This window comes from Hoplias malabaricus, chromosome 4 (genome assembly GCF_029633855.1).
Source record: "Hoplias malabaricus isolate fHopMal1 chromosome 4, fHopMal1.hap1, whole genome shotgun sequence".
NCBI classification, from domain to species: domain Eukaryota; kingdom Metazoa; phylum Chordata; class Actinopteri; order Characiformes; family Erythrinidae; genus Hoplias; species Hoplias malabaricus.
Window position 1 is genome coordinate 3375001 of NC_089803.1, and position 10000 is coordinate 3385000.

The 10000-nt window shown below is 46.6% G+C and overlaps 1 protein-coding gene across 3 annotated transcripts in view; it reads left to right on the forward strand.

The window, feature by feature from the left end:
• The window catches only part of akap9 (A kinase (PRKA) anchor protein 9), a 124150-nt gene that overhangs the window by 66052 nt on the left and 48098 nt on the right, over nt 1–10000 (forward strand). For all 3 annotated transcript variants that reach the window (XM_066669879.1, XM_066669881.1, XM_066669880.1), the window contains one exon: nt 1769–2028. In XM_066669879.1, coding sequence (XP_066525976.1) covers nt 1769–2028 — 260 coding nt within the window. The remainder of the gene's footprint in view (nt 1–1768; nt 2029–10000) is intronic.

Genomic DNA, 10000 nt, shown 5'->3' on the forward strand with positions numbered 1-10000 from the left:
CTCTATAAACACTCTATACACTAGAATAGGAGAGATCAGTCCATACACGCCTCCTCTATAAACACTCTATACACTAGAATAGGAGAGATCAGTCCATACACGCCTCCTCTATAAACACTCTATACACTAGAATAGGAGAGATCAGTCCATACACGCCTCCTCTATAAACACTCTATACACTAGAACAGGAGAGATCAGTCCATACACGCCTCCTCTATAAACACTCTATACACTAGAATAGGAGAGATCAGTCCATACACTCCTCCTCTATAAACACTCTATACACTAGAATAGGAGAGATCAGTCCATACACGCCTCCTCTATAAACGCTTTATACACTAGAATAGGAGAGATCAGTCCATACACGCCTCCTCTATAAACGCTTTATACACTAGAACAGGAGAGATCAGTCCATACACCTCCTCTATAAACGCTCTATACACTAGAACAGGAGAGATCAGTCCATACACGCCTCCTCTATAAATGCTCTATACACTAGAATAGGAGAGATCAGTCCATACACACCTCCTCTATAAACGCTCTATACACTAGAACAGGAGAGATCAGTCCATACACGCCTCCTCTATAAACACTCTATACACTAGAATAGGAGAGATCAGTCCATACGCCTCCTCAATAAACACTCTATACACTAGAATAGGAGACATCAGTCCACACTCATCCTCTATAAACGCTCTATACACTAGAATAGGAGACATCAGTCCACACTCATCCTCTATAAACGCTCTATACACTAGAATAGGAGACATCAGTCCACACTCATCCTTTATAAACGCTCTATACACTAGAATAGGAGACATCAGTCTGTATGTGTGTCTGTGTGATGGAGAACTGTGATGATGTCACTGAGACTGCAGAGTAAAGGGTGAAAGTGTGTGACAGAGTGTATTGTCGTCTGGGATGAAGACGCGCCTCTGGTTAAGGATGCAACAAGGTGTAACTCATTGTTCTGACAGAACCAGATCAGCAGCTCTTCCAGTTCCACCGGTTCTCCCAGTCCATTACCACCAGCCTCAGCATAATCTCTATCATATCATATATTATATCAACAACAGGCCACTTTAACAGAAACACCCCCTTTCTACTGACACTCACTGTCCACTTTATCAGAACCCCCCCCCTCTACTGACCCTCACTGGCCACTTTATCAGAAACACCCCCTTTCTACTGACACTCACTGGCCACTTTATCAGAAACACCCCCCCTCTACTGACACTCACTGGCCACTTTATCAGAAACACCCCCCCTCTACTGACACTCACTGGCCACTTTATCAGAAACACCCCCCTCTACTGACACTCACTGGCCACTTTATCAGAAACACCCCCTTCTACTGACACTCACTGGACACTTTATCAGAAACACCCCCCCCCCCCCTCTACTGACACTCACTGGCCACTTTATCAGAAACACCCCCCCTCTACTGACACTCACTGGCCACTTTATCAGAACCCCCCCCCCTCTACTGACCCTCACTGGCCACTTTATCAGAAACACCCCCTTTCTACTGACACTCACTGGCCACTTTATCAGAAACACCCCCCCTCTACTGACACTCACTGGCCACTTTATCAGAAACACCCCCCCTCTACTGACACTTACTGGCCACTTTATCAAAAACACCCCCCTCTACTGACACTCACCTGGCCACTTTATCAGAAACACACCCGTCTACTGACACTCACTGGCCACTTTATCAGAAACACCCCCCCTTTCTTCTCATCAATATTGTTCTTTATTTCCTCAGATGTCTCTTCACAGAGTCTCCCCAGCAGTGAGGTCACACAAGAGGACACCAGTGTGTTTTCAGTGGAGACAGAAACAGATGAAGGATTAGAGATGTCTCAGATGATGCTGGAGGCGGGGCTTCAGCCTGAGGGGTGTGGCCTGCAGCTGGAAGAAGCCAACCTTCAACTGGAGAGGGAAGAGTACCTGAGCACAATCAGCTCCAGGCTCCAGAGCGCTGTGGAGAAACTACTTTTCACCATCACCGAGACGACCAGTCAGGTACGTGGATAATCACATGATCAGTGTAATACACCACAGAAAGAACAAGGGGCGATATAACGCTCTATAATGTTCATATGATCCACACGGTCGTTCTGACAGAGTGTAACACACTACAGGATTGGTAGGGGGCGATATAATGCTCTATAATGTTCATATGATCCTCACACTCATTCTGACAGAGTGTAATACACTACAGGAAGAGTAGGGGGTGACATAATGCTCAATAATGTTCATATGATCCTCACAGTCATTCTGACAGAGTGTAATACACTACAGGAAGGGTAGGGGGTGATATAACGCTCTATACTGTTCATATGATCCTCACAGTATTTCTGACAGTGTGTAATACACTACAAAAATAGTAGGGGGCGATATAACGCTCTATAATGTTTATATGATCCTCACAGTATTTCTGACAGTGTGTAATACACTACAGGAATAGTAGGGGGCGATATAACGCTCTATAATGTTTATATGATCCTCACAGTAGTTCGGACAGTGTGTAATACACTACAGGAAGGGTAGGAGGTGATATAACGCTCTATACTGTTCATATGATCCACACAGTTGTTCTGACAGAATGTAATGCACTACAGGAAGAGTAGGGGGCGATATAACGCTCTGTAATGTTTATATGATCCTCACAGTATTTCTGAGAGAGTGTAATACACTACAGGAAGAGTAGGGGGCGATATAACGCTCTATAATGTTTATATGATCCACACAGTTGTTCTGACAGAATGTAATGCACTACAGAAAGAGTAGGGGGCGATATAACGCTCTGTAATGTTTATATGATCCTCACACTCATTCTGACAGAGTGTAATACACTACAGGAAGAGTAGGGGGTGATATAACACTCTATAATGTTTATATGATCCACACGGTCGTTCTGACAGAGTGTAATACACTACAGGAAGAGTAGGGGGCGATATAAAACTCTATAATGTTTATATGATCCACACGGTCGTTCTGACAGAGTGTAATACACTACAGGAAGAGTAGGGGGTGATATAACGCTCTGTAATGTTCATATGATCCACACAGTTGTTCTGACAGAGTGTAATACACTACAGGAAGAGTAGGGGGCGATATAACGCTCTTTAATGTTCATATGACAGAGTTAACTGGTTGTTGTGAAAACCATTATGCAGTATAAGAAAATTCAGTACTGCAAATTGAAGAACAGGTTCATCCTTTCAGTCCAGAAACAAAAGTAGTTTTTTTTTCAATAAATAAGAATCCCCTGCTTGGTTTAGATCTTGTTAAAACGGGTGAAGTGAAATATTTGCTCTGAAGCTACCAATCAGAAAAGAGCATGAGAGTTAATTTTTGTCGATAATTCAATAACTGTCACCCTTAGGGATTGAGGGGGAGAGACTGAGGAGCAGTGTGTGTATGTGTGTATGTGAGTGTGTGAGTGTGTGAGTGTGTGTGTGTGTGAGTGAGTGTGTGTGTGTGTGTGTGTGTGTGTGTGAGTGAGTGAGTGAATAAAAAGGAGAGCAGGATAAAATGTGTAAGAGGTGTGCTAAATATTTGCGGGTGTGTATAATTATTTGGAAAGTGTGTGTGCGTGTGTGTGCCAGGAATGTACAGTATCACGTTGTTGGAGCCAGATCCTGTTTTCAGCCTCATGTTGTTATGTACAGGTTGATGTGTACACCTTTATTTTTAGGAGTGTATAGAGCCAGGTACCTTTCACCACTTCACGTGGCCAAGAACCGCCTTCTACTGCAGGAAAAAGAACATGACTGACACGCACACGGACCAATCAGGTCTTTCAATCAGTCTTTGTCCTGATGTGCAGAGGGAGGCAGTCGTTGTGATCCACGTCGGACCAGTACCAGAGCCTCCTGACTGTGAGACCAGATTAATGTACTGAAGGTCTCAGACCCACAAGTAGGCGGAGCCTCTGTGTCTGAGGGGAAAGGTTAGCGCAGTAGAACTGGGGTTGATTCGGGGTTAATGTCAGGGTTTGTGTAAGTCCCCACAAAGTGAATGGAAGTCTGCACGGGGTCCCCACTCTGCATGGAAACTAATGCGTATTTGACGAGAGACAGTAGTACACACAACAACACACAAACATTCTGTAATAAACAGAAACGTCACTGCTGATGAAAATCAACAAAGGATGATTATTATAAACATATTGAAACAGATAAGAGCAGGAAAGGAGCTTTGATGACAAACACAAACAGACAATAATCAGAGATGTAAATAAATAAAAGATTAGGGGGAGCGTTGTATAAAATAAACAAACATCTGAGTGTTTCAGCAATAAACAGTGTTTAAAATCAGTGAAAGCAACAAATACATCGCCACACATAGGAGCAGAGGAGCAGAAGTAAACAAACAAATAGCAATAAATGAATGTTTATAAACTGTTTATAATCTGTGAGAATAAACACATGATTGGGAGAACACTTAAAGAAAATAAGGATGCTGATTTATAGATGTGTGAATATGTAAATGAAGAAATAAATAAATACCTGAAGTGTACAGTGTGTGTTGGGGCAGGTGGACATTTTTAGTGTGTGTGTGTGTGTGTCTGTGTGTATTTTGTGTTTAACTTACCTTCTGAAATATGAATCCAGTCGGACCGGCTGAGTGGGTGTGTCTCATTCTGTGTGTGTGTGTATGTATGTATGTATGTGTGTGTGTATGTGTGCGCGCCTGATTACCTGCCCCCGAGGCTGATAAGCCCCACCCCTATAGTGATGTGGGTCCTGTACACACCCCCAAAGCAGGAAGTGAGGCGTGGACTCATTCAGTGATGGGACGAGAGAGAGAGAGAGAGAGAGTGAGACTGTGTGTGTATGTGTGTGTGAAGGTTAATGAGCACTGCATTCTCCCAGCGGGCCGTTGCCACGGAAGCATGCGATTGTTAATGAGTTTTTAGAAAAGAGAGAGAGAGTAAACACAGAGAGAGAGAGAAAGGGGCGAGAGAGGAGTGGTTACTGAGAGCTGGAGCTGGAGCTGGAATTCTACCGGACTCTTCTTTATGGAATATTGTTGGGATATCAGATTTTTCCTCTGGAGTTTTCAAACCGGCGCCTGAGTGTCACCTGAAGCTTCGTGCAAGTCCTTACGTGTGTGTGTGTGTCTGTGTGTGTGTGTGTGTGTGTACCTGAGGCTCTTCTGTGTATAAGGTATGTTTGAATTAATATTAGGCAATGCCCGTATGTGTGTGTGTGTGTGTATGTGCACACACACACACACAGACACACACACAGACACACACACACACAGACACACATATATATATATATATGTTTAAATGTGTGTGTATATATTGAACCTGGTAAAAACCTTATATCTCCAGAATTACAGCATTTCCGCAAGAACGTTTAAACCTCATGTAACTTGTTTAAATTGTGTCTATTGGTCCTTTCAGCCTGACATTGACACACATTCTAAATGACAACAAGAGCTGGAGATACAAGGCTGTGTGTGTGTGTGTGTGTGTGTGTGTGTGTGTGTGTGTGTGTGTGTGTGTGTGTTGTATAAACTCCCAGACCACCCTGGTTATTTATTTTCCAGTCAGAACAGCCATTGTCTCCGAGGCTGTGTATTTCTGTCCAAAACAATGTGGAAACCTGCTCCTCCACGTCATCTTCTCTGGCATGGAGACCTCAGGCTCATGTGCAGCTGCTCTCTTCATGGGTTTTCTCTACAGTATATACACACACACACTGTGGAAATCACCCACAGGGAGTGTCTGCTAGCGTTTGTCCGTGCAGTGCAGAGTAATGGACTCATGTCAGGAAAGGGAAAGTGAAAGGACGGTCGGATCAATCAGTTTCCACAGGCTGAGGTCATCAAACAGACCCACAACAACCACACAACACTGTCTCCTCAATAAACACCACAATCTGTGCCATCACAACATGATTTATTCACCTCTGACTGGAAACAGACCGACTCTGAGGAGCAGCTGCAGATGAGTCTGAGGAACTGTACCGAGTGGACACAGGATTAAAGACAGAGGACGGAGTGAGGACTGAGACAGAGGACGCTGTGGGGACTGAGACAGAGGACGCTGTGGGGACTGAGACGGTGGACGCTGTGGGGACTGGGACAGGATGCTGTGGGGACTGGGACAGTGGACGCTGTGGGGACTGAGACGGAGGACGCTGTGGGGACTGAGACGGAGGACGCTGTGGGGACTGAGACGGAGGACGCTGTGGGGACTGAGACGGAGTACGCTGTGGGGACTGAGATGGTGGACGCTGTGGGGACTGAGACAGAGGACGCTGTGAGAACTGAGACGGTGGACGCTGTGGGGGCAAAGACAGAGGATGCTGTGTGGCAGAGGCAGAGGATGCTGGGAAAACTGAGACAGTGAACGCTGTGGGGACTGAGACAGAGGACACTGTCGGACAGAGACAGAGGAAGCTGTGGGGACTGAGACGGTGGACGCTGTGGGGACTGAGACAGAGGAAGCTGTGGGGACTGAGACGGTGGACGCTGTGGGACTGAGACAGAGGACGCTGTGGGGACTGAGACAGAGGACGCTGTGGGGACTGAGACGGTGGACGCTGTGGGGACTGAGACGGTGGACGCTGTGGGGACTGAGACGGTGGACGCTGTGGGGACTGAGACGGTGGACGCTGTGGTGACTGAGACGGAGGACGCTGTGGGGACTGAGACAGAGGACGCTGTGGGGACTGAGACAGAGGACGCTGTGGGGACTGAGACAGAGGACGCTGTGGGGACTGAGACGGTGGACGCTGTGGGGACTGAGACGGTGGACGCTGTGGTGACTGAGACGGTGGACGCTGTGGGACTGAGACAGAGGACGCTGTGGGGACTGAGACAGAGGACGCTGTGGGGACTGAGACGGTGGACGCTGTGGGGACTGAGACGGTGGACGCTGTGGGGACTGGGACAGGATGCTGTGGGGACTGAGACGGTGGACGCTGTGGGGACTGAGACGGAGGACGCTGTGGGGACTGAGACGGAGGACGCTGTGGGGACTGAGACGGAGGACGCTGTGGGGACTGAGACAGAGGACGCTGTGGGGACTGAGACGGTGGACGCTGTGGGGACTGAGACAGTGGACGCTGTGTGGACTGAGACAGTGGACGCTGTGGGGACTGAGACAGAGGATGCTGTGGGGACTGAGACAGGACGCTGTGGGGCAGAGGACGCTGGCAAGATTAAGACAGAGGAAGCTGTGGGGACAGAGACAGAGGAAGCTGTGGGGACTGAGACGGTGGATGCTGTGGGGACTGAGACGGTGGACGCTGTGGGGACTGAGACGGTGGACGCTGTGGGGACTGAGACGGTGGACGCTGTGGGGACTGAGACGGTGGACGCTGTGGGGACTGAGACGGTGGACGCTGTGGGGACTGAGACGGTGGACGCTGTGGGGACTGAGACGGTGGACGCTGTGGGGACTGAGACAGAGGACGCTGTGGGGACTGAGACGGTGGACGCTGTGGGGACTGGGACAGAGGACGCTGTGGGGACTGGGACAGAGGACGCTGTGGGGACTGAGACGGTGGACGCTGTGGGGACTGAGACGGTGGACGCTGTGGGGACTGAGACTGGGGACGCTGTGGTGAACTGAGACTGGGGACGCTGTGGTGAACTGAGACAGAGGACGCTGTGGTGAACTGAGATAGAGGACGCTGAGGACTGATTGGACACTGCGGTCTGGGGGCGGGGTTCAGACGTGGAGGTGGGTGTGTATGTATCACTGAGTAATGGCTGTTTGACTGGAAAACTATATTTCACATATTTCACCGTTCTGAACTGAGGAGCCTTTAATTCAGATACATTTTTAACTCTAACTATATCCCTGAGACGACCGCTCCTCCCCGAGACCTCCCTGAGACCACCGCTCCTCGTTTAGACCACCTCTCCTCCCTGAGACCTCCCTGAGACCACCTCTCCTCCCTTGGATCACTGCTCCTCCTTTAGACCACCGCTCTTTCCTGGTTTCTTTTAGGAATGATCTCGTTATTAGAATTAACGTCCAGAACTAATCACTATTGATATTAATCAATAGTGAAAAATGAATCAATATGAAAAATACATCGTCCTTGTAATAATTACAATAAAATTATCCTAAAGTTAATATTTAATAAAGTTATTTTCCACAATGAAATCCTAATAAACTCAGTTTGTAGTAAAATAAATTTTCGGAAAAACAAACAAGTGAATGTTATAAATGAATATCAAGGATCTTATTTAAGGATAGGATTTAAAAATTATTATTACAAATTTAAATAATAAAATTAAACTAAGAAGAACATTTCAGAAAAAATTCAGTTTAAATTCATTTCTATCCACAATGAAATACAATGAAATAAAAGTAAAACGAGGATCTAATGTGAAAGTTTAGTAAATAGTCATTTTAGTAAATTAATGTCCTAAAAGAAATGTTAGTGGAAATTAACATATAATAAAACGTATATCTGTAATGAAATGCTAGTGTAAAAAATGAATACTGAGAAGGAAATATTAATAAAAACAATGAAATCAAATGAAATCAATGTGATTAGAATAAATGTTTCAGAATAAAGCTGAAGTTAAAACATAAAGAGAATTTGTATTGGAGCTGGAGCTGAGGTCTTATCAGAGGTGGGAGGAGCTTGGCTGAATTCTGCCTGGATACCACAGAGAAACCAAATTCTGATTGGACAAGCTTCAGTTGGATGTTTACCCAGCAGTGGGTCTGATTGGTGTTTGATCCAGAACTAATCACCAAGCCCCGCCCCTGTCCTCACTGGGTAACGTCCTTCAGTTCCGCAGAGACGCTGGGGACAGTCTCTCTCTCTCTCTCTCTCTCTCTCAGTCAATTACTGTAGACATTAATCTGAGCCAGGGTTCCACACTTCAGAACGTGTCTCTGCCTCAGCTGTGTGTGTGTGTGTGTGTGTGTGTGTGTGTGTGTGTGTGTTCAGTTGTGTGACCCCTTTGTGTGTATGTGTGTTTACCTGAACCTTGGTAGGTGGGCGTGGCTGAGCAGCGTGATGCTCCGCCTCTCTCTCAGCCCAGTCCGAGCGGGAGACTCCTCCCATCACAATGGCCTGGTCTCCAGATTCTGATCGGACCCCTTAACCCCTCGGTGGTCCGTCATGGACTCGTACTGGCGCTTCTGCAGCTCCGCCCCTCAGGGCACTGATTGGCTGGAGGGCCGGGACGAGGACGTGTACGAGGTGGAGTCCCGTGTGCCTTTGCCACGCCCCTTCGCATTGACCAGCTCTTTGACGGAGAAAAACTCGGTCATCGTCCAAACGCAGATCTCCCACATCCACCACAGGGTGAACGGACACCTGCTGAGGGTGGTCTCCAAAATCTCCCTCCCCACACCCCCCTACACTGTGAGTCTGGCTTTTAAAGGGGCCATGCCCCGGGAAACAGGGGCTCCTCATTAACGATAAAGACACAGATCGAATGATACTAGTCTCTATACAGTTTCAGAAAGTATCACGGCTTAAACAGAGGCAGAGCAGAAGAAACGGCTTCAGTTTCAAGTTCAGCGTACGACCCCAATTCCAATGAAGTTGGGACGTTGTGTAAAACATAAATAAAAACAGAAAACGATAATTTGCAAGTCCTTTTCAACCTTTATTCAATTGAATACACTACAAAGGCAAGATATTTAATGTTCAAACGGATCAATTTTTTTTTAATATTCATTCATTTTGAATTTGAGGCCTGCAACACCTTCCTAAAGAGTGGGGACAGGGCCTTGTTTACCACTGTGTTACATCACCTTTTCTTTTAACAACACTCAGTAAGCGTTTGGGAACTGAGGATACTAATTGGTGAAGCTTTGTAGGTGGAATTCTTTCCCGTTCTTGCTTGATGTACAACTTCAGTTGCTCAACAGTGCGGGGTCTCCGTTGTTGTATTTTGTGATTTATAATGCGCCACACGTTTTCAGTGGGAGACAGGTCTAGACCGAAGGAAGGCCAGTCTAGTACCTGAAATATCTTACTATGAAGCCACGCTGTTG